At 38.4% G+C, this 24,059-nt stretch overlaps 3 protein-coding genes, 1 non-coding gene and 1 pseudogene across 5 annotated transcripts; 1 reads left to right on the forward strand and 4 right to left on the reverse strand.

Moving 5' to 3' along the window:
- The window catches only part of LOC106314212, a 7,515-nt pseudogene extending 6,171 nt beyond the window's left edge, over positions 1-1,344 (reverse strand).
- A 9,003-nt stretch (positions 1,345-10,347) lies between these two features.
- LOC106319350 (succinate dehydrogenase [ubiquinone] flavoprotein subunit 1, mitochondrial-like) lies at positions 10,348-14,177 on the reverse strand. 2 transcript variants are annotated; one of them, XM_013757646.1, is made up of 15 exons: positions 13,943-14,177; positions 13,623-13,781; positions 13,461-13,548; positions 13,200-13,346; positions 12,946-13,086; positions 12,782-12,867; positions 12,595-12,687; positions 12,446-12,509; positions 12,208-12,351; positions 11,886-12,073; positions 11,617-11,791; positions 11,325-11,495; positions 11,159-11,228; positions 10,921-11,041; positions 10,348-10,789 (listed from the first exon to the last, which is right to left on the reverse strand). In XM_013757646.1, the coding sequence occupies exons 1-15, from the start codon at positions 14,033-14,035 to the stop codon at positions 10,649-10,651; spliced, it is 1,881 nt and encodes a 626-aa protein (XP_013613100.1). In that variant the 5' UTR covers positions 14,036-14,177; the 3' UTR covers positions 10,348-10,648. The 2 variants fall into 2 exon arrangements, with proteins under 2 accessions (XP_013613100.1, XP_013613099.1); XM_013757645.1 differs by having other exon boundaries at positions 13,623-13,784; positions 13,943-14,175.
- A 121-nt stretch (positions 14,178-14,298) lies between these two features.
- On the forward strand, positions 14,299-14,370 carry TRNAE-UUC. The gene has a single exon. It is a non-coding gene; the product is annotated as a tRNA-Glu (tRNA).
- A 132-nt stretch (positions 14,371-14,502) lies between these two features.
- LOC106318337 (ATP-dependent DNA helicase DDM1) lies at positions 14,503-18,559 on the reverse strand. The gene is made up of 16 exons (XM_013756267.1): positions 18,390-18,559; positions 18,169-18,247; positions 17,748-18,005; positions 17,574-17,663; positions 17,133-17,479; positions 16,864-17,053; positions 16,595-16,770; positions 16,392-16,461; positions 16,127-16,316; positions 15,965-16,060; positions 15,784-15,878; positions 15,590-15,709; positions 15,376-15,495; positions 15,189-15,287; positions 14,990-15,094; positions 14,503-14,904 (listed from the first exon to the last, which is right to left on the reverse strand). Exons 1-16 carry the CDS (start codon positions 18,419-18,421, stop codon positions 14,671-14,673), a joined length of 2,301 nt encoding a protein of 766 aa, XP_013611721.1. The 5' UTR covers positions 18,422-18,559; the 3' UTR covers positions 14,503-14,670.
- Positions 18,560-18,619: 60 nt separating this feature from the next.
- On the reverse strand, positions 18,620-21,899 carry LOC106318338 (U1 small nuclear ribonucleoprotein 70 kDa-like). The gene is made up of 9 exons (XM_013756268.1): positions 21,733-21,899; positions 21,337-21,451; positions 21,183-21,262; positions 21,015-21,090; positions 20,868-20,932; positions 20,713-20,775; positions 19,701-19,782; positions 19,398-19,617; positions 18,620-19,304 (listed from the first exon to the last, which is right to left on the reverse strand). Exons 1-9 carry the CDS (start codon positions 21,823-21,825, stop codon positions 18,770-18,772), a joined length of 1,329 nt encoding a protein of 442 aa, XP_013611722.1. The 5' UTR covers positions 21,826-21,899; the 3' UTR covers positions 18,620-18,769.
- Between the last annotated feature and the right edge of the window lie 2,160 nt (positions 21,900-24,059).

Here is a 24,059-nt window from a genome sequence, read left to right on the forward strand (position 1 = left end):
TCGCGAGCGACCTGGCTGTGTCGCTCCGAAGACGTCGCTCCCGGGTCGTCTCCTCGCGAGCGACCTGGCTGTGTCGCTCCGAAGACGTCGCTCCCGGGTCGTCTCCTCGCGAGCGACCTGGCTGTGTCGCTCCGAAGACGTCGCTCCCGGGTCGTCTCCTCGCGAGCGACCTGGCTGTGTCGCTCCGAAGACGTCGCTCCCGGGTCGTCTCCTCGCGAGCGACCTGGCTGTGTCGCTCCGAAGACGTCGCTCCCGGGTCGTCTCCTCGCGAGCGACCTGGCTGTGTCGCTCCGAAGACGTCGCTCCCGGGTCGTCTCCTCGCGAGCGACCTGGCTGTGTCGCTCCGAAGACGTCGCTCCCGGGTCGTCTCCTCGCGAGCGACCTGGCTGTGTCGCTCCGAAGACGTCGCTCCCGGGTCGTCTCCTCGCGAGCGACCTGGCTGTGTCGCTCTGAGGACGTCGCTCCGGGCTTCATCGGGTGTCGTCTCGCCATGGAAACGCGAGCGACCTTGGATCGTCGCTCTGGCAAGTCGCTCTGGGAGGGGTATCACAGCAACTTCATGTAGTCGCTCCCAACACTCTGTTCGTCCAATGATCACCTTTATCACCTCTTTTGAGCTCCAAATGCACCCAAATGTCTCCAAGAACTCCATGTGGTACTCCAATACCTAATAGAGACTCATGTATGCAGAATGCAACCTAAACATGTCTAAATCCTAATCTCTATGATGAAAATGTTTATGAATGAATGGATAAAACAATGCAAATATGCAAGATATCATAGCTCTCCAAGTAATCACATTCTTCCTCGGTAACCTCTCGAACACCACAACTGCTCTCTCCACAACTCCGCATTTGGAGTACATATCAATCAAAGCAGAGCCAAGGACATCATCAATCTTGATTCCCTTACTCTCTGCATACGAATGCAGCCACTCTCCTAACTCTAACGACCCTATCCGCGAAACCGCGGGCAAAACACTAACCAAAGTGACATAACTAGGACGCAAATCAACTCTCCTCATCTCACAGAAAATCTCCACAACCTCCTTGAAAGCCCCGTTCTTGCAATAGCCAGAGATCATCGTGTTCCAAGAAACAATGCTTCTCACACTCATTTGATCGAACAACGTGCGCACAGCTTTACAATCACCAAGCCTCATGTAATTGTCGATCATCACATTCCATATAACAACCTCACCATCTCTCTTTCTACCACCATCAACCAACACAGCCATATATCTCCCAATAATGTTCTTGTAAACGAATTCAATTCACGGCAAGAAAAATATAAAAGAAACAAAACCTTCACGGTAATTGCATTCACGAATCTGGAGGAGAACATCGCCGAAGAAATTAACGAATCAAAGATCATCTCCGTTGGAGATTTCCAGAGAATCGAGGACGAAGAGAGAGAACCGACGAAGGGATTTCAACGGAATCCAACAACACCGAGACAGAATCGACGACGACGAAAGGGAGCTCACATCACGAAATCCAACAACACCGAGACAGAATCGACGACGACGAAAGGGAGCTCTCATCATCTCCCTCGGAGATTTCGACACAATCGACGCCAAAGACAAAGACGGAAGATTTTGAAGATGAGAGAGACGAACCGACAAAGAAGAGGCCGAGTTTTTTTTGCATTTCGCGTAAAATGATCAAGCCAATACCCTGCTGCCACGTAAGGGGTTTTAACCACTTCTAAACTCTCTTATTAAAGCACCGGTTCTGTCCATTAATACCATTTTTGATTCAATTTTTCTCCTTTTTTTCTTTTAGAACCCCTCCTTTAGGTGGTCTTAATACTCCCTTTAATAGTACTAGGTCTGTGTCAGTGCTACGCGCGGATTATCTGATTAAAGAATTTTTAATATAAATATATAATATCTTTTGATAACTTTTTCATAAAGCACATCCAAAGTTTGAGCTTGGAAATAGTTTGAGTTTGGAAAATTTCAGCCTTTTGTATCAAGCGTTCTGAAGTTTATGCGTATAATTTGATAACGTAAAACCCCCAAATTTCGACGTAACCATTGTGTTTGACCGTCCTTTTTTGGGGATGTCGATGTGGATCCATTCAAAATATAAAAATAACTGGTGTAGTAGTTTCAAATAATTAGCTGAAGATTAAATCTACTTAAAATAGATGAAATGTGCTAGTGAATCTAAATATAATATAAATAAAATATGTAAAAAAAAATTCTAATGAAATAAAGATGAGTGAAAAGGTAAAAAAAGTTTTTATTGGTAAAAAAGGTAAAGGTAAAAATTGTTATTGTCTACAAATACTACGTATAATTTTTAAAAGGGTTGATCTTGAATAGGATGTTCATAGTCTCAGTTCTCACATTTCTAATTTTTTTTACTATTTAAAAGCTGGATGCATATCCGTGATATGAATGGCAAATTAAGAATGTTTAACTTTAAAGTTGGAATTCAGGTTGACTTCAGTGGTTACAATTCTATTTTGTATGTTGAACTATACTTTTTAATCAAACCAAATTCGACTACTATTGTGGTGTTGTAGGATTTAGCATTTTTTATCAGACAACGATTATGTTAGTAGGGAGACGTAATTATGATACCAGTTTAAACGTGTATTTAAAACTGCAAAGCAAAATGCTGTTGGCAAAAAATCCTGCCAAACCGTTTGTATTGAAAAATTAAAGCCTAACAAAAGGTGGAAGATAAGAAAAAAGATAAAGAAGGTAACAACTTAGAGATACATAATGATTCTATCAAGCAACTATGGTTTGGGTTCCTCGATTGTGTCTGGTTTAGCGACGTCTCATCCTTAGTTTTCCCCTGGACGACACTCTCCTTGCTAGATGCACTTGGCTCAGCTAAAGACCATGTGCTGCAAGTTCCACCTATGGTAGTGTTGCAGACGTTTACTGCTCCAAGAGTGCTGCTACGACTCTAATAAGTGGCAGAACAGAAGGACAAACACCATTTGTCACATTTATGGTTTGTCTCGTTGCTATAAAGTTCTAGTTGGAGACTGAATTTGTGTGTTTGACTAATTGTCTCATGGTTAGCACCCATGTCGCCATTACCCTGCCATATCAAAATGCTTCAGTCAGTTTATATCATTTGGGAGGGGAAATATAAGATGAATATGAGTAACCTCACTGTAGTTGTCAAAAAGCTATGACGCCTGCCGCCCAATTAGCTCAGGACCAGCATTACCAAGGAGCACAAAAGTTCCCTTCTCATCATAGTCGTAGGCGGAGATCTCAGCACCGACGCAGTACTTGTTACAAAGGAAAACCATACGTGAACAAACAAGCTAAGCTAAAGTGAAAGATAAGCGTTGCGTAATGTACATTGCAACTCCAGTGACGTTGAAGTCTCCATATTTTTTGGAAACATAAATGAAGTTGGCCCACTGTTAGCCTGAGTATGGCAGTCACTGCAGGCGATGTAATACCACCCCTTGTTCTGGTCGACGCATCTATTGTTGTGATAAAATCAAAAGAGACCACCTACAATTGGTCAAACGTTGTTGTTTAATGTACTTATGATGTATGCTTTATGGGTCCCAGACTTTTAAAAATTACATGAACTGGTTCTTGTTTCAGAAAGGCAAAGATCTCTCCAATAGTAAGGGTCTCCCTCCATCTTGGTTACTTCCGTTACAGTCGCAGCAATGTGTGGATTTGCAGCCCATCTTGAACATGTTTCATGAATCAAATGCGCTCAGAAATATTAATTGTATTGTGTATAAATACTTACCATGTTCAGTAGTCTATGGTAGGAGCCAACTCATTGTCGAAGAATACTTGAGGACATTGAGATGAAAGAAAGGTTTATTAAAAATGATTGTAACGGCCAAAATCACAAAAATGGGAACTTAATTTGCTGTGTAAAGGTGGTATAAGCTCGTGCGGGAAAAAAAAATGTTGTTCATAACCAAAATGTGGAGACGTTTAAGACATAGATGGGATCTTAGGTTCATGCCTTTGGCCAACTAAAAATTGCAATAAAATCGTGCATGATAAATCAAGATGTTCTTGACTAAATCATGGAAACTTTATACCTCCAATATGTTTAGTGTTCACTGTGGTTACTAGCAGAGCAGCAGGAGCGGCGAGACTTTCGTTGAACTTGCTATAGAACTCCTTAACAGCCTGGTCCCAGAGCTAGACGTCATCCCCTGAGATTGCCAATTATAATTGTGGGACAGTTACAGACATATACATACTAAGGCTGGTGGTAATATGTAATCGTATCTGCTCACTCTTTAGGATATAAGTGAAATAAAACTCACCGAGTGCTGCTAGCCATCATCTACTTCATCCAAGACCGCATGTTCGTTGAGAGATTGTGGGTCTGCAACACAGTTAAAGAAAATAGTCAAGCTGAGGTGGGTTACTTCTAAGATAAATGTTTCCATAAAATCAACAATTATTTGTATGTTAGCACCAGAAAGTCAGCTTCCCACACAAATCACCTCAAGGATCACAATTAGCTTCAAACTCTTGGAATGAGTGAAACCTGAATCAGTCTCTCTGAATCACAACTGGGTTGTCTTGAAGCTCCGAAAGGACTGAACTGTGAGTGAAACGGATGGTAAGGTTGTGATCAACAACCCTATAGATAGATGTATTAGCTTTTGTTGCAAAGAAATTCATGAGTCGATAGATTGTTCCACAGTTGAGATTCCCTTGGTATCGTACAATCCAATTTGATGAGATGAATCCCTGACCAACTGTAGCTTGTGTTCAATTTCATTAGTGAGAGGGATTGAAGATAGAGAGAGAATTAATAGTTGTAGATAATTGTCCATACATATTCATCAATCATAAGCAGCTTCAGACCAATTAAACGAAAACAGACCTCAGATTCTGATAAGCCAGCGGAGACATCGTCAAAATTGAGCAACATGATCAACCCCGGTAGATTTCACCGACCATCAACGGAGGAGCTTGTATGTATTTTAGGATTTCGAGTGAGAATGAGAATTTATATAAGCTCCACAATGAGGGAGTTGGAAGGGTACCATGTCTGCCAAATAAAGGTATAATGAAAGTTTAGTGGATAGATCTGACATTACTAAAGAGAATTGAGAGATTAAAATCACAACTGTCTTTCAGATAACAACAAAGAAGAAGAACTCCATGAGACGCGAAGTATTGTACGTGAGTGAGCTAAGATTCAATGTGACGTGGCAGTAAAATGAAATGTATGACATGTAACTTTCATTGGCCTTAAATATTTGTGCTGATGTGGACAGCTTGAAAAGGCTTAAAAATAGTTCATTTTATATAGTAGAGATGATTAGTATGATATTTAGTTACTACTAGGTATTATATTCAATGTTATTGTTTTCCTTAATGTTTTTATCGGAGAGAGAGAGAAAGAACCTAATTACGAAAAATATAATTGGTCAAACTGCATTTACTTTTCAATTCTAGTGGAATAATTGAAAATATACCTCCTTGTGTAGTTTACTTTTCACTTCTAGGGCTTTGCAAGCTTCACAAATACCATTGGTAAGTAAGAAATGATTGTGGGTCGAAAAACGAAAGATTCAAATTTGAATAATTGATAAAACTAATAAAAATAGAAAGAAATGAGGGAGAAGATATATAAAAGGAAAGTGTCATAGTAGTCAGATTTGGAGAGATGGCATCTCTTCCACGGAAGTGTCTTTGAAAGCAACGGCACTCCTTTTTCTACAATGTTCTTAATAGTTTATATAAAAAATAACTGTATTAATGAGCCTCTGGGACAGCCAGAGTGTCTTATTTTGTTTTTGTGCAGAAAGTGTATGAATTGAGCTAGTGTGTCATCTCAGCTCATATGTTCGTGCAATAAACTCAACCAAAGATTTGTGAAAAGTATTGTTTTACATTGTCCTTTGTCCATCTACGGGAGTTAAAGCTTCAACATTTCCAGCTACTCTTGTATGGTGAGAATATTTTTTTTTTGCTAAAAGGTAAATATCATAGAAATGAAATTAGATTTACAAACATTGTAGATCTAGATTATGTTACGTGCTTGGAAAAAAAGAGAAAAAACAAAGTTGCAACAAAGATGAAGATGAGAAAACGCAAGTCATCGCATCCACTTAGCAATAAGGGTGAGAAATTGCTTTCTATCCCTCCTTGGTGTTATAGTATTGCGCATTTCTCTGTCAATAAGCTTAAATATAGCGATGGGTGGCAGGACAAGGTGGTTGTGCAACACATTATTCCTTTGTTTCCAAAAATGATAGATGATGCATTGAGCCGTTGAGCCACTAGTTTCCTCGACTATGTGAGTTCCATGTTATATTCAAAAAAACTCAATCTTCCATTAACTAAAATTGTAAAATAATAACCACTAGTTAAACGTATATGAACTAATTGTTTTATTTTATTGGTAACTTTTTTTTTCAGGTATGGATATATATATGATTAAACAATTTACTCAGGACAATTTTTTTGTAGCAATATCATAGTTAAAAGGTTTTATAAAAAAAATATGAATCATAACATTTCGAGCAGTGGGTGCGGTTTGACTAAATAGTGAAAATAGTTTTATTAGCTGGCGATGCCAACCCTTTCCCTGACCACACGTGCTTCCTCTGTTACACTCATTTAGTAGTACTATATAATTACATCTATATATATACACAACTACATTACGTAACGTATACTGTATACACATAGAGAGAACCAAAGTGAACAATTTTGTTATTATTATTTTTTTATTTTTATAATCCAGGGGTTCCCCGCTTCGCGGATCATTCCCCTGGGCCCGGTCAGACAGCGGTCCACTTCACCCGGAAGGGCTTTACCTGGGCTGGATCGAACCCAGTACCGCTTTGGTGTCCAGAAGAGGCAGGGTAGTTTCCGCATGAGGGGAATCGAACCCGGATGGTGGTTGCCACCACAGGCCCGTCGTGCCACTTGGACTACCTGGTCCGGACAATAACAATTTTGTTATTGCGTCTAATTTTCTAATTGGCTAAATGCTTACGTGAATGTTAGGTACTAATCATCTTACATTCGTTTAGTTAGTGTGAAATCACAATTTAATCATGATGTAAGTCGTTAACATGAAAGGGCATGTAAGAAGTTTCTATATGCTCTGCTACATTTTTATATCTTCTTAAGGGTTGAATTTTATTGAAACTTTTTTTTTTTTTTTTTTGATAATCCAGGGGTTCTCCGCTTCGCGGGTCATTTCTCTGGGTCCGGTCAGGCAGCGGTTCACTTCACCCGGGAGGACTTTACCTGGGCTGGATCGAATCCAGTACCGCTTTGGTGTCCAGAAGAGGCAGGGTACTTTCCGCATGGAGGGAGAATCGAATCCGGATGGTGGTTGCCACAGGCCCGTCCTGCCATTTGGACTAGGTCTATTGAAACTCTCTTTAGTATATTAGTTTATTAGTTCGACTTTTTATACTAGAAGAATCAATTTTTCTTTAAAGTCAAATTAGACAGGTTAATAAATAAAATATTAACAAAAATATTCAACATAATAAATGAATACTATTGAGTACGACTTTTATAAGACAGTTTATTATAGTGCAGCCAAACATATTTTTTTTATAAAATAATAGAATTATTAGTTGTTGGTCGCTGTAATATTTATTATAGTTTATAACACTATAATTTTTCTGCGTTACAAAAAAAAGGGTTTGAATTCTTGTTATATAATAGCAATAAGAAAACGTTTTATCTATTATCTACAATCCTTCTGTTTTTAGCCTAAGCACTGTCAATGTTTGGAAGCATTATTTTTGCATATTGTAAATTTTGGGGTCATGCATTTGATTTAATTTTCTGAACTATCTGCTAAAAAGCTTGAGTTATGCTAAATACTTTTTTTTGTCGACATGCTAAATACTTGAACCCAAACCTCTATAGGAAATGACAAAAGTGTACAAAAATATTAATACTACAAAGTCTTTTAACAATGATTATAGTAATAAAAGATTGAAACGTGCAGTCAAAGGACACCGGTTGTCAATCACATGGTTCTAAGTGCGCTTTCCTCAGGTGCTAGTGGCAAGTGGATTCAGACCACGTTTCTCTTTGCTAAGGTCCCACAGCTCTCGTCCGAATGACTGGTCAAAGTTAGTTCTCTGTTAATTTCCAAAATAATTTGATCTTTTTGAAAATATTTAGTGCACTATTTTATAAGATTTGGAATTTCACATTTGGATTATATCATAAGAATCTAATTACATTATTGGCTTAGCCAACTACAATACTAAAGTGCTTTCGAAAACAACAAATTGAATTTGTAGTGCATCCGTCCTCCCATTCTTATCACGTGATTGTGAACCAAGACAAACTTAACTTGAAAATAGAACTCTTCAATGTCTCTCTAGTTCTCCCATGTTAGCATTCTTCGCAAATGATTTACTTCTGGTTTTCTTCATCAAGCAATAGTCGATCGGCCATTCATACGGGGTTGTTGACATCCTAACCGTTAACAAGTAAACACGATATATTTTGTTGCTCTCACAACCATTACTAGCTCATTAACTTTTTAGATTAATCTTGATAATTTATAAGTCATGTAATATATATATATATATATATATTTTTTTTTTTAAAAAAAAAGCAAAAGTTAGGATTAAGACAAATGTTTTATTTTATCATCAAAATTAAACTCTTAAATTAATATTTAGTTGACTCCCTTGGAAGCATGTGTAATTATCTGTCATGTAAGTGAAAACAAAATAAATCCATCATCATCCATATATAAGTATGTATCACTCACTATTCTGTCACCCCAAGGAATCTACCACTTCATATGGGCTATTGCCTATTGGTCACAACACACAAGCCTCACTAGTGCAATCGTCAACGCGTCTTGAAGGAGACGTTCTATTTCGTTAATTTTGATCATTTACTTTACTGACTACATTTTTTTGTCGTCACTTTACTGACTACATATAAAAATAATATTTGATGATATAAAAATATTTAGAATATCATCTAAACATTATAAAGAGGACAATTCTCTCGAATAGTATTTTTTAAATTTTTGTCACAAAATAGCTTTAAAAAAAAGAAAATGATCAAAATAGTAATTTTTTATTTTGAAAATTTTAATATTCATTTTTTATTTTTTAAAAATTTGAAACCATATCCCCAAAACTTCACCCTTTAACTCTAAATCCCAAGTCTAGATTAGTTAACCCTAGAGTAAAAATGTATTTTCATCCTTTAATAAAACTTATTTTGATCATTTTTTTCTTTGAATGCTATTTTTGTGACAAAACTTAAAAAAAACTATCTTATGGAATTTCTCTTATAAATATAAAACTAATATATTGCTGCAAAGATGTCATAATTTAGGAATATATGCATCTAGTGGTATTTAAAAAAAATTATAATTATGTTTTTTTTGGTAAACATGTTAAATATGTTGGTAACCCGTAACTATGAGATGTTTTTTTTTTTTTTTGAAACTAACTATGAAGATGTTAAACTTATATTTGATATATAACGTTTAGAAAGGTCAGTATATGTATGTGTTTGGATCCCTAATGGTCTATGCATCGGCAGTATATCCACTACTATTTTTTTCTTGAAGTTAAGAGTTGGCCGTATATGATTAATTCATGATAATGTATTTTTGTATATATAATGTTTAAAGTAATTAGTACTAGTTAATGCATCGAAAGATGTTCACAGGGTACTACGGAGGCGTACGTGCGGGGTTATACTATTGTATTTTGAATTGTTTTATCAAGCAATTGATAATCAAGAAATAATTTTAAAAATAAAAGACTTCTATATGGTCGGCATCGGATAGGCTGACAAATGGAAGCAATGAGCTGTAGGGAATCAATTGGAGTATGTGCTACGTATATCTACCACTGACCAAATACGATTCTTCCCTGTTTAAATTATTATTATTCACGTTAATAGGGAAGCTTCTTACATTTAGTACATTGTAAACTCCCAAGGCCCAATTAGGAGGAAATTTGTAGAAATTGTTAAGAAGTTGAATGAATGCACATCAATATATGAAGAGGCCGTTAATGATTACTATTTATTTTGTTTTATCCGAGCCCATTTCATAATCGATAACTTACGAGTGTTGAGTCGTAAAACATTCTTCAGCAGTGGGTTTACGCATGGTTTCAGCACGTGACGACGATGTTCTGACTTAAATCTAAAATTTTCAATCCTCTCAAATTCTCAAAATAGCAGACTCTAGTCCGGTCGGGCTATCAAATTCGGCTGCCGGCCCAATCCAAAACAGTTAAGAAAAAGATAGTTCTGAAGAAAATCGTTAAAATGAATCAGCCCCAATGATTAAGACCGACTGGATCCGCTCATGCCTAGTAAACTATTTTTTTGATCATACACAAACTGACCCCAACTGGATCAGGAGGATTAAATCATATTATTACCGAAGTAACATTTACCCAAATTAACAGTTTGAAAAAAAAAAAAAAAAAAAGTTTGAAAAAAATATTAGAGTGACAAGTGGTGTGTGTATCAGGCTAAAGAGAATATAACAACCAAATTAACAGTTGTTTCTCATTTTATCTGGTGTAAAAATGTAAAACTCAGAGGACGAGGAACGCTCCTTTGTGTATTCTCCTAGTTCCCTCTTTTTCTTCTGATATTATTATTCGGATGACACCTAAAGAAGAGCTGCAGCTTGCTTGTTTGAGGGAAGAGAAATCAATAGACGCGAGCTTTGGGAGGGAAAGTCTCAATCTCATCGTCGAGAGTGTCCATGTGAACAGGCCTATACTCCAACCTCACTTTCTCATCTTCCCAGTACCCCAATGTATGCTTCATCCATTCTCCATCCTCCCTTTTCTGCACACACGAGTCATTATATATATATTTGAGAGCTGGTTCTCTATCATCATCATCTTCATCGCTATATGATATAGTCGTATATATATATATATATATATATGAATGTTTTAAGAGGAAGAGAATGAAACCGTGAAATCCTCCCGAGCATGTGCTCCTCTGCTTTCCTTTCGTGCTTCCGCTGAATGCATTGTTATGGACGCGTTTATCAGAAGGTTTTCCAGTTCTATTGTCTCTATCAGATCAGAGTTCCTGCACTCACCACATATAGCCTCAAGAGTTTTACCACACCGTTAATTTACATTAATAATTAATAATATCGATTCACAATGATAAAAGTATATTTTCTTCTTTTTTTTTGTTTTTTACCATATCAAACTCCTATCTTTAACCTGGACATCCTCGAAACTTTCCCATGCCTTGTCGATCAACTGACAACCTGTGATCAATTATTTAAGAATTGGTGGCCTTTGCAGGTGAGATAGAGCTCTGAATTCACTATAATAAGTTAAGACAAGTCTTTCATCTACTTTACCTTCTTCCAGTGTTTCTTGGGTGCGGAACACAGCTGCATTGTTCTGCATAATCCTCTGCATGTTCAATCTGATACTTGATGTAGGAAGCGACCCGCTTGAGTGTCTTAACTTGTTCAGCCATTCGATCGTCTTCTTACCTGCATTCTCCTCTAGAGGTCTCTGTTTCTCACCTGCACCATTCGAAATAAGGCAATTAAAAACATCACAAGAGACTATTCCTTTTATATATATATATATATATTTATATATTAATGATACTACACTCTCGAGAGTTCCTCAAATGTGACTAACCTGGTTTGCTTATCTCTGCAACCCTATTTGCACAAGCACGGCCGAACACAACAATATCGAGGAGAGAATTTGCACCAAGTCTGTTGGCACCATGAACAGATGCACAAGCTGCCTCCCCAGCAGCCATAAGCCCAGGAACCACTGCATCTGGATCATCTCCTTTTATGGTCACTACCTGCACGACAAAACAAAAATAATTACTCTCGACTTCTAGTGCATCTCATTGATTAACTCCACACAAATTTCAGCAAAACTTCTCCTATTCTTACCTCGCCGTGGTAATTTGTTGGAATACCACCCATGTTGTAGTGGACAGTGGGCAAAACTGGAATTGGCTCTTTGGTAACGTCAACACCAGCAAAGATTGCAGCTGTCTCAGAGATTCCAGGAAGCCTTTCTTTCAGAACTTCTGGTGGAAGATGATTCAAATGGAGATAGATATGATCCTTATGCGGCCCTGGCAGTATTAGCAACAGATCCAAAATGAGAATTAAAAACTAGACGTATCACAAAATTAATCATGGATACAGCTCAAAGACATTCAATGGGAGTTTCTCCAAAAAACTAAAACTAGTTCTAAGGAAAGCATACCTACACCACGACCTTCCCTGATTTCCATAGTCATAGATCTGGAGACAACATCTCTTGATGCAAGATCCTTGGCAGTTGGAGCATATCGTTCCATAAAACGTTCACCTTCACTATTTCTAAGGATCCCACCTTCACCTCGAGATCCTGCAATTGTATAATAGACAATGTAAGTGTCGGGAACACACATTAGATATTTATCTTGCAAGCAGATCCGTGCATGTGAGGAGAAGACGACAACCTTCAGTGATGAGACATCCGGCTCCATATATACCAGTTGGGTGGAACTGAACAAACTCCAAGTCCTGCATAAAGTTGTTAGACAATAACATTATCAGCGCACAAAAGACATCATTCACCATTTATCTCAAAACGAAACAGGTGGCAAACCTGGAGTGGAAGACCGGCACGTGCAACCATGGCATTGCCATCTCCTGTGCAAGTATGTGCTGAGGTTGCTGAGAAGTATGCTCTGCCATAACCCTGGAGAAACATGAGCCATCATGTTAAAGTATATTTGCACTAGTCAGAAAAATTCGCATCATATAAAGCTACTCAAAAGTCAAAACTATCTCACCCCAGTGGCCAAAATTGTTTGTGCGGAGCGGAAACGATGCAGTGTTCCGTCTTCCATGTTTAGTGCAATTACACCCTGGCAAGTACCTGCAGGTCGGATAACAATGTTGCATACATACTAACAGAAGCTACAAAAGAAAAGGAAAAGATATCCCATATACATACCATCACTAGCCATGAGCAAATCCAGAGCGAAGTATTCAACAAAGAACTGTGTGTTATGCTTCATAGCTTGTCCATATAAGGTATGCAAGAGAGCATGTCCAGTTCGATCCGCAGCGCAAGCACAACGATAGGCCTGACCACCTGATGACAGAATAAAAAAAAGAAAGCCAATATGAGAAAATCCTTTCTAAAAAAAAGAAGAGAATAAGTCGAAGCTCCCAAAAGAAGGTCAACAAGAGTGTAGACAGAGTCACCTTTGCCAAAGTCGAGACTCTGACCACCAAAGGCACGCTGGTAGATTTTACCCTCTTCAGTACGAGAAAAGGGAAGGCCGTAGTTCTCAAGTTCAATCACAGCTTTTGGTGCCTCTCTACACATATACTGGATAGCATCTTGATCACCTACACAAGGAAGGAAAGAAAAGAAATGAAACTCAAGATCAATTAAAGTAAGATAATAGCCAAAACTAGCAAGATCAATTAACTAATACAAAAGGCAAGGAGGAGGGAGATTACCAAGCCAGTCACTGCCTTTGACAGTATCATACATGTGCCATCTCCAATCATCTTCAGACATGTTTCCCAGTGCAGCATTTATACCACCCTTCACATCACATAAAATCAAATCTCAAAGAAACCAAAACTCCATTTTATAATCGAATTGTAACCAAAATATACCTGAGCAGCGACGGTGTGGGAGCGTGTGGGGAAAAGCTTGGTAATGCAAGCGGTGTTAAAGCCATGCTCAGATAATCCAATGGCCGCCCTGAGACCAGCACCACCAGCTCCAACAACCACCGCGTCATAGGTGTGATCCACTATCGTGTAATCACCCGTCTGCTGCATACGGACATGGATATAAAATAAGCACACAAGCAATTACGAAACGGGACTCGATCAACATCCAAAACTATGATTCCTGAATAAAAACCAGACGCACACGCGTGTTTACTACGATCGAAACGGAAAACCAAGGAGAAGGAAGTGAGAGATCTTACAGAAGAGGAGAAGAATCTAGAAAAGCGAGATCCAGAGAGTGAGGTCCTTGATGAAGAAGGAGCTCGAAGGCTACGAGAGACGCAGCGCCACATCTTCTTCTTCTTCTTCGTATTGAAGAATACACAAGCGGATCAGTTGTATCAATGCAAATCCGTAGAAATGAACTCGCGAGCGAACGGAGTGAGAGCAGACACCGAGGTGCTTCCAAAAGGAAATATGGAACACGATGATGACTCCTTAAATTCCGTTACTACCCTTACTCTCATACCATAATTACGTTACACCGGTTTGACATACAAAAGGATAATCATGGAAGTTTTCGTCATCACAGTTTATCACGAACTAGGACATCAAATCCGTTGTCGTCCAGCGGTTAGGATACCTGGCTTTCACCCAGGCGACCCTGGTTCGATTCCCGGCAACGGAGATTTTTTTAATTTTTTGAACTTTTGATTTTTCTTACCACATCAGTGCACCATCAAGATTACATGCTATAAAGTATAAACTTCTCTAAAAGCTTGCAACTGCCAAATAATATAAAATATCCACAAATGCAAAAGCAGAGGGCCAATTGTTTTTAATCACATGAGAGCCTCATGTTTCCAAAGGTTTACTGAACTTACAAAAACTTCCGATGTCTCTAATGACCAAAGCCCTTTCAGGCAAAAGTAACCGGTCATGTTCCGGAAAAATTAAAACACACCCAAGTGGTTTTCAATGCGAGGTCCTAACTGTTGAGGGAAGACAGCATCCCTCCAGCTGAACTAGGCAGCACCACTTCCCAACCTGGACCCTTCACTGGAAAAGCTTCACCAGCTTCTGGTTCTGTCTCTCCTGGTGAAGTAATCATCAGGTCACTCCTGTCAAGCAACCGGTCAAGATCCTCCTCGCTTATATCGGTTTGTATCAGCTTATCTTCAGCAGTTTCATCGTCCTTAAGCAACGCGAGTATGTCCTCTTCCTGTGTGTTTGTTTGGTTCAAGCCTTTTACTAAAATATGGGGGTAATAATGATAAAAAAGGATTTGGTTGTGAGGGAAACTAAACCTCTAGGGGTATTGAAGACTTAGCACGTTCTTGATGAAACTGCCCTTTGCCAATAACCACATGTTCCAGCTTAAGCTTACTGTACGCTCGTTTCAGAACTCGGCCCTGAGAAAATGTCATATAAACTAGTCTCAGTAGACAACAATCTCACCGACCTAGAGAGAGTATAAGTCGATTGATGAAACATAAATTTTTTTACCTCTACTGACTGAGCCGTCGCAAGCCTGTAAACATGAACAGGTTTTGTCTGACCAATTCTGTGGCATCTGTCCATGGCTTGCAAGTCCATTTGAGGGTTCTGGAGAATGATGAGGTAACCACAGTTAGACACCACTCGACAGAAACAAGACCAGGGAAGAACTTAGAAAATTGACAATTTTGATTACCCAATCGCTGTCGTAGAGGATGCATGTATCAGCAGCAGTAAGATTAATCCCGAGTCCTCCAGCTCTGGTACTGAGAAGAAATATTCTACAGCTGCTCTTCTCATCATTGAATTCGTCAATCTATTTCATAAGAGAGAAAGAGACTGAGACCTTGTGGTTATGATATGGTAAGAATACTTTTTATATGGAAAATCAGCTTGACCAAAGGAAAAACCTGTCTTCTCCTTTCATCCAGTTTCACATTGCCATCGATTCTGCAAACCTCAAACCCTTTCTCACTGAAGTAGTAATCCATAATGTCCAGAATTTTTGTCCATTGGGTGAAGACTAGGACCTGCTCATCAGGAAATATAATTAGAGAAGGTCTCATGGGAAATGAGCTACGAGCCAGGGGATTCTGAAACATACTTTGTGATTTTTGGCAAATAACCGAACAAGCAATCTCTCCAATAAGCGGAATTTACCGCACTGTCCAACAATATCTTCAATTGGAGGGTAGAAATCTTTCAAGAAAAGAAAACAATTAGACAGATCAGTAATACAGGAAAAAAAATAATTTGTTTCCATGAACTAAGGCACAGTGACATACATGAACCATCTATTTGCCCCGCAAGAAGGTCAGGATGGTTGCAGTTCTTCCGAAGTTGAATAACCAGATTGTTAAGCTTTCCCTTCCAGCCTTGACCTGAAAGTATAAGGGATGAACAAAGCAATGCAGAAGAGGCAAACTGTAAAGCATAAAAACAAGTACCTGGGATAGCATTCTCTCCAAGGTGTGCCTCCAACGTGCGATTCACAAGATGATCCTGGAAAATTTTCTGATGATCCGTCATTATAGCATAAATAATAATCTCCTTTTTCCGCGGAAGTAAGAGCTCAACATCACATTTCATTCTTCGGAGGATGAAAGGTCGTAGTATATTATGAAGTTTCGCAACAACCTAGACAAAAATTTACTCTTCTCATGATATGTACAATCAAAGAAATCTACTAAAATTAATCATAATTGTTCATACTTGAGCTCTTCTTTTCTCTTCTCCTTCTTCCTTACTTGCTTCACTTTTGTTCTTTTCAGAAAAATCAAACCTATAAAGTACTCAAATTATTAGCTAAATACTTAAGGATTAAATGTCAAAAATATGGCAACTGTTTTGCTATAAAAAAACAAAAGACAACATGCTAATTACAGAAAACAGTAGAAAAAAGGCCAAGTTCGTACCAGGATTCAAATTCGTCATGTGATGCAAAGATGTCAGGCAGAATAAAATTCAACAGTGACCAAAGCTCAGACAAATTATTTTGCAGAGGTGTTCCTGTCAGCAGAAGTTTGTTCTCCATCTTCATGTGTCTAAGTTCCCTCAGCAATTTACATTGGTGGTTCTTCAACCTGTGGCCCTATAGGATGCAAGAACAAACTTATAAGTTAGAGGGGCTAGCTTGATGATAGAAACAAATGTGCCTAAGACACCAATCAATCTGGAAAAATACCTCATCAATCACAACATATTTCCATGGATAGTGCCGCAGATTTTTTCTAGCATCATTCATAGCAACCTCATAAGAAGTGATGACTATGGGGAACTTCGGACCAACAGTTTTGGGCATGTGCTTCCTCCTGAGCTCATCCCTTTTTTTCTTATCTCCATGGTAGATGATTGCGTTGATAGAAGGCGTGAACCTATTCAACAAGGGGAAAAAAAGATGAAAGCGACCCCAAGGCTTGACATGTATATAAGCACGAATGGTCAAGGGAGTACCTGGCGATCTCATTCATCCAATTTGAAAGAGTAGAGAGTGGAGCAATTACTAGATAAGGACCATCCAACCCATTTCCTTTCAGGTGTGACAAGAAACCAATGGTTTGAATAGTCTTTCCAAGTCCCATTTGATCAGCTAAAATTCCATTCAAACCATTTTGCCACAATGATATGAGCCATTTGACACCTTTGAGCTGATAAGACTTCAACTTTCCACCGGTCAGAAGAGGAACAAGTTCACTCTGCTCTTTAATGACTCTTTCTTCCTCTGTCAGATCTGAGTTGGCAGATTCATGACCTTCTTTAGATCTTGAAATCATAGCAGCAACAGCTTTCTTAGCCTTCATCTGAACAAAAGAATAAAGCATCCAACATCCAAGTAAGAAACCATAAAAAATATATCCAACATGAGAGTAGATGAAGTTTATAAATGAAACTAACACTGGCGGCCTGAGTAGCAGCCTTTCTTTTGCGTCCACGACCTCCTTTCTTCTCGGGCTCGGCTTTTTGGGTCTCGCTTTCTATCCCATTCTAGCAAACCACAAGTACTCAATTAAGATAAAATCACATTTGTTAACCAACACGAAAAATGCAACAAAGAAAAAAGAGAATTACTTTGGTGATATCCTCCATTTTCTCAAGGAGAAACTCAGAATAGAGTTGGGTTTGAGTCAAGAGCTCGTCGAGTTTAGTAAACTGGGTATCATTCAGATCAGGAGCTTCACCGGACTCAGCACATTTGGCTTTCTCTTCATCTTCCCGAAGTTTGAGCAGCTGCTCTTCTTCCTGAGCCATAGCCTGAGATATAAGAGAGGAGTCTCCATTTTTTGCTAGAAGTATCTCTTTCTCTACAAGAGTCTCCTCAGTGTTTTCCTTCAAGAGTCAGAAAAGGACCAAATCAGGTAGTGAAAAGTAATACACATTCACATAAATCAAAATCGAATATCGAAAAGGCAAACACAAAAAGTTTCACATTCCTAAAAGAAAAAGTCCCTGAATCCCTAATAATCCACAACCAGTAAAACCAGGAACAGACCTCTTCACTGAGGACCGAAGACGATGAATCGGCAGAGGCATTTTTCTCTGTTTTCCCGTCGCTGGATATTACCGGAACCCTAAAACAAGCGGAAATAAAGTCAAAAGAGGTACCCGATGCCTTCAAAATAGTAACTAAACAAGCAATCATACGAAGTGAGGGGAAATCGCCGGAAAACAACAGTGAAATGACAGAAACAATAGCAAATGAGAGAGACTTACGGAGTTGTTTTAGTGGAGCGCAGACTAACCATCGCCGGAGAAGAAGGAAATTCCGGTAAGAAATCACCCAACTGTCTCCGTCGCTTTTGGAGAGCAGCAATTCGAAACGAGACGAGGGCACTTTCGCTTATTTTCGATTTATTTTGTTTTAATTATTTAGAAGCAGCGCATGCGGAGGCGGGAAAATCGAAATGACACTATTAACCCATAGGACTCCCGCCTAATCCGTGAATCTGAAATGGTTCAGTTTAAATATTTAAAATGCAAAACAAATTGTCAGACGAAATCAAAAGCAGAGCAATAACGAAGATTCCATCACAACACACAAACAAGTTTATTGTTTATCGCTACGGAAGAAAATAACGTCAGCAGCCATCAGATTAATAATCACGCGACTTGGAACGCTCTGACCGCTTGTACTCACGATCATCATAACGGTATTCTTCTTCCTCCACTCGCCCATAACGATCCTCATAGCGGTCTTGGTCACCTCCTTGTTCCTCCTCGCGCTCATAATGGCTCGAACGTCTACTACGCCCTTCGTAGTATCCATGCCCTTCCTCTGACTCTCCTCTCCTCTGCTTCGACCCACCTCTTTCATACTCGCCTTCTTCTTCATACTCTCCGCTCTCGTAGTCCCGTTCCCTTTTCCTACTCCTCTCCCTATCGTGATCCCGTGAACGACGGTCTCTATCTCCTCTGTCACGCCTGCTCTCTCTGTCTCTATCCCTGTCTCTACCTCGGTCCCGGTCTCGATGGTGCTTATCCTCCCTATGACTCTCTCTCGGTCTATCCCGAGACCGTTCACGGGACCTCTCGTGAGACCTTTCACGAGACCGCTCGTGAGACCTTTCACGAGACCGCTCGTGAGACACCTCGCGTTCCCTTTCTTTGCCCCTATCACGAGATTTCTCACTGCATCCACGCAACATAATCAGCCACAACAAAGTGACAGTAAAAGAGGAAAGAAAAAACAACAAAGTTATTGTGAAGAAAGAATTGTCTTACCGGTCTTCACGGGCTTTAGGCTCCTCGGAGCGGGATGTTCTTGCTTGGGAGGGCTGTTGTTGTTCCTCCTCGCCAGCAATCTTCTCACCGGTAACTCTGGTTGTACCAAGTCCACCACCAAGCCTACGGGGACGCCAGTTAGGGACCGTCCTACCTCTCTCAACATCAACCAACACCCTTCTGCCATCAATCTTCTTTCCATCACCCTGCTTATATGCCGCTATAAGAGAACACCAAGATATATGTCAGCAAAGAAAGATAATATTAGAACAGAGAACAACACTACAAGTATGTTTCTCGCACCTTTCATGTCACGGGTGTTCAAGTACTCGATGAAGGCATATCCTTTGGGTTTATTGGTTTGCTGATCAGTCACCAAATGAACCTGGCGAGTTGACAAAACAAAGACATCAAGAAATCACAAACTCTGTGATAACTTGAAACAGCTTTCAGATACATGTGTTACATGTCAAACAAGCACATGCAACCTTTTTTCTTAACAGGCTTCCAACATCATCACCACATCAAGAATTGGCAGAAAAATGGATTCCATGGCAGGTTTAACGACCCCTTACCAGGGTTTTAAAACTTTTACGAACTTTAGATATAAACATATCACATACGTAAATGTGTATAGTGTACTAGTTTACAAGATCACCTTCATAGAGCGGATAATACTTTTGCTAGCCTTTCAAGCCAGAACACAAAAGTTTTAGTAGATTTGTTTAAAATACGAAAAAAATAGAGAAGGGTGGTGGTATACTCACGCCTACTGTTTTAAGATCTTACATTCACTGTCTGAACTTCCAGTGTAGGATGAATCATTTTCTTAGGAACCAAATAGATAGGGAAAGATGGGGACAGAATATTTCTTAGTGGCTTACCAGAAAGGGTTACGAGAAAATATACCTCAGAGACTATGAAACCTGTGAGCGTAAACTCTCGATATCATAGAAAAAGGATGTCAAAATGTAAAGGTTACCTGATCTATACCTGTTCCTATTGTTGACTTGCCAGAAACATCTAACCCAATCGCCAGAGCAGAAAAGTTTGTTTAATTAAAACTATTGACCGTGATATCTCTTACTACTTACTTTATTTTGGCAAGTTATGAGAAAAGGCTCAGTGGCTTTAATCAAAGTAAAAGAAGGCAAAACATGGCAATTTAGAAACAGTTCACTTCCGGGCTCAGGGGAAAAGTTGAATGTAAAAAAATCAGAACCTTATAGACTTGTGGACGTAAAACCAACCATATTGCAAAGAGAACATGATGACTTCTTACCGAACCTGTTAGGGAACGCTCAGAGATACATACCTGCTTAATTGGACCATAAGCCTCAAACTCCCTTTTAATCTTACTCTCAGATGTCTCGTAGTTCTGAAATAAGACAAGAGAAACATAAAGTCAAGCACCACAAAAAAACACCTGACCAGTCCATGAAAGTCATTTCAAGAAGCGGTGTAACTTACAAGTCTGGCAACAAACAGTGTCTTGTAGGGATCTCCAGAAGCATTGGGATCATTATTCGGATCATCTAGCAGACAAAAATATCAAATTGTAACTTCAAGTCACCGAAACAAAATCTGGCTATATAGTTACAAAGATGCGAAGCTTACATTTCTGTAGATCCTCAGCAGCCTTTTCAACACCTTTCTCCAGTCGTGATTTATGAATTCTCTCCCTTTTCTGAGCCTGATTGTCCAAACCAAACAAAACATAAAAGACTATATAAATGTCACTGACCCTAGCATAATAGAGAGAGACAAGTTGAGACGAAAACGTACAGGTGTTTCAACTTCGGGCTTGGGTGGAGCATACTTTGGATCTCCAGGTTCAGCAAAGTGACTTACAAATTGAGCCATGCCTGAAACGAAAACACAGGAGAATTAAATCTAAGGCCCATAAAAAAGTAAAGTAAAAGAGACTCAGTTGTAAAACCTGTGTAGGGAGGGCATTTTCTCTTCTCTGGAGGTGGCAGGAACTCCAATGGAGGTCGGGGCTCAAAGAGCTTCAAGAGATTGGGCGTTAAGCCAGTCGGGTGGCTTTGACCCATCTGCAAATTAACAACAGATCATCATATCAAAGATGAAATCCTCCTCAAACATGCTTCAGAGCTTTTAAAGACTAATCAAACCAAGATTTGAAACCTAGTCGATATTCAGAATCGATCTACGGTTACCCAATAGTAAAAAAATCAGTAAATCTCGCAACAAATTAAGCATTGGAAGAGTTTGATTATTCAATCGACAAAGGCTATACCTAAACAGAGCAACCAAATTCGCATCAAGCAGCTAAGCAAAAGAAGAGGTTAAATCGGAGAAAAGAGGGACGAACCAGCTTAAGCTGAAGAACATTGGATCGGTTCTGGACCTTAGGGCGAGCCTGGACGGCTTGGTTACGCATGAAAGGATCGTTCATGTCCCCCATAGCGAAGGGCGATCGGAGCTCAGCTAGGGTTTTCCGAGGGGAAGAAGTATAGATTTGGGTTCCGCTTGCAATATTAAACCGGGTTTAGGTGATTTTGTTAGTTCTATTTAAAATATTTTGTACAATTGGGCCGAGCTTTGAGCGTAAGATAAATGTATAGTCCAAACAAAAGTGGGACATTATCATTCAAGGCCCAATAATAGCCCAAACAGGGTTTCAAAATTTTAGTAGCAGAATGATCCATATACCACTAGTGCTAGAAAAAATAACACTAATCATGGACATAATTGTTTTTTTTTTTGTAAGGAGATGTTGATGAGATTGATCTTGGGAATTCAAATTTCAAGAAGCTTTGAAGCTTATTTCAATCGAAGGTAGTTTCCAGGGCAGTTTAGGAAGCCTACTACAGATTTCAGCTAAATTCTTTTTTTATATATAAATGTGGAGACTTATATTTTTTGGATTTATGTATATTTAATTGTCTTCAAAAATTCTAAGAACACATATCTATATAGTTTTCTTTAAATGTTTTGGGACTACTTAGTCTGAAGACTTGAGTCGTTCTTCCTTTGTCCGCAAGTTTCAGAGTCTTTGTCAATTCTCGTACTTCCTGCAACCCACAAAGTAAATCAAACAAAACATAGATCACACGATTAAGGCTGCGATCTATGTTTACAACTCTTGTGACTGTGGCTTTTAAAAATATTTTGCTTTAAAAAAGTTAAGCTTTTTAAAATTGACTGTGAACTTTAAAAAGTCTAAAGTCACTAAATGCTGGCTTTTGTAAAACTTGAACGTAACAAAGAAAAAAATTAATGAAAAGGATTTTGAAGCTTTTAGAACAGATATAAATCGCAAAAACCCGATTAGCTAAATATTGACCGTCAAAATTTTACAAGTAGTGAAAGTCTCAGCAGCCTCACCCATAATCGGACTCTAAACGCTATTTGATACACAAAGATAAACAAAAAAAAGCGCCGAAGGTTTTAAATGGGCAGATTCTCTCTATTTTTATTTTTTTTTGGGCAAACGGCCAGATTCTCTCTATATCAATGAGACTCCGTGGATCAAATACTTGTTTACAACACTCCTAAGCATCAGTACACTAAGGATCTTGCAACAAGTATCTGATTGGGAAAAGAAAGCTTGCTATGTATTCACTATTGTTTATCTTTAAGATTGTCAAGATCAACGCATGGAAGTTGATAGTAAATACCAATTTTCTTCAAAAAAATACAAATTATTTTGTAACAATGTCGGTTTAAAATCGTTGATTCTGTTTTCTAAGTGAACAACGAATTCAAACCAAATTAACTAAGTAAATATTTTTATTTCATTTATTGAATTAAATGTTTAAAACCAAATAAATTACCCGTTTAGTTTGATGAATTTGAAATTCATTTTTCATTTTTTATATTGGTGATTTGATATTTATCTTAGAAATTAGATCTACGAACTATTTAAGATATCAATCAAGGTGCACAGAAAAATAACTTTTAAATTGTCAATTTAAATCAAACTATTTTGGAAGTTAGGCCCTGTTTGTTTCTTCATTTAGATGAATCCATTCAGCTGATCCATTTATGTGCTCCATCTAAATGATCCATTCAAATTTTTGGTCATGTTTGTTTCTCCATTTGGATGAGTCATTTGAATGAACCATTTGAATGAATTTTATGTTTGTTTCTCCATTTAGATGAATCATTCAAATGAGTTCAATAACCAAATTACATATATACCCATGTTTTGATTTAATCATATATTTGATATCAATTTTAACAACACAAAATTTTATTATTCATTCTAAAATATATTTACACTGAAATTATTTTAAAATTAGCATTTTGACATTTATAAATTTTTATTTCATATAAATTTCATATAACTTTATTTATAAAATGGACTCAAATTTTAATATTTTTTTAATAAACTTTCAAACAACTCTAAGTAGATATTCAAATTTTAATAAACTTTCAAACAGTTCAAAGTAGATATTCAAATAAAGTAGATATTCAAATGCCAACAATAATGTTTATAAAACTGAAATTTAAAAAATGTCTAGTATGGAAGTCTAGTTCCTCTTGCCATCTCCATAGTAATACAGTGACGCACACTCTCCATCAGTCTATCACCCTGCGGAATGTATCCAACATGCTCTTCTTGATCATCACCATGCTGTTCATATGATTCCACTCCTTCCCAATAAGAAAAATCAGTATCTCCATGTTGTGAAT

This window comes from Brassica oleracea, chromosome C9 (genome assembly GCF_000695525.1).
Source record: "Brassica oleracea var. oleracea cultivar TO1000 chromosome C9, BOL, whole genome shotgun sequence".
In the NCBI taxonomy this organism is placed as follows: Eukaryota; Viridiplantae; Streptophyta; class Magnoliopsida; order Brassicales; family Brassicaceae; genus Brassica; species Brassica oleracea.

Bases quoted from the DNA above. Each gene is read 5' to 3' on its own strand.
- LOC106319350 (XM_013757645.1), bottom strand. From the start codon at position 14,035: ATGTGGCGCTGCGTCTCTCGTAGCCTTCGAGCTCCTTCTTCATCAAGG. The intron at 13,549-13,622 runs GTATATTTTGGT...TGTGATGTGAAG, and splicing joins CCCACACCGTCGCTGCTCAG to GGTGGTATAAATGCTGCACT. The intron at 11,229-11,324 runs GTAAAGTAGATG...AATTGATCACAG, and splicing joins CCAAGAAACACTGGAAGAAG to GTTGTCAGTTGATCGACAAG.
- LOC106318338 (XM_013756268.1), bottom strand. From the start codon at position 21,825: ATGGGGGACATGAACGATCCTTTCATGCGTAACCAAGCCGTCCAGGCT. The intron at 20,933-21,014 runs GTAAGCTTCGCA...TTTGTCTGCTAG, and splicing joins TGCTGAGGATCTACAGAAAT to ATGATCCGAATAATGATCCC. The intron at 19,618-19,700 runs GTGCGAGAAACA...GTTCTCTTATAG, and splicing joins GAACACCCGTGACATGAAAG to CGGCATATAAGCAGGGTGAT.
- LOC106318337 (XM_013756267.1), bottom strand. From the start codon at position 18,421: ATGGTTAGTCTGCGCTCCACTAAAACAACTCC. The intron at 17,480-17,573 runs GTTAGTTTCATT...TCTTTTGTTCAG, and splicing joins CTGCTACTCAGGCCGCCAGT to ATGAAGGCTAAGAAAGCTGT. The intron at 15,288-15,375 runs GTAATCAAAATT...ATCATTCTCCAG, and splicing joins TCCTCTACGACAGCGATTGG to AACCCTCAAATGGACTTGCA.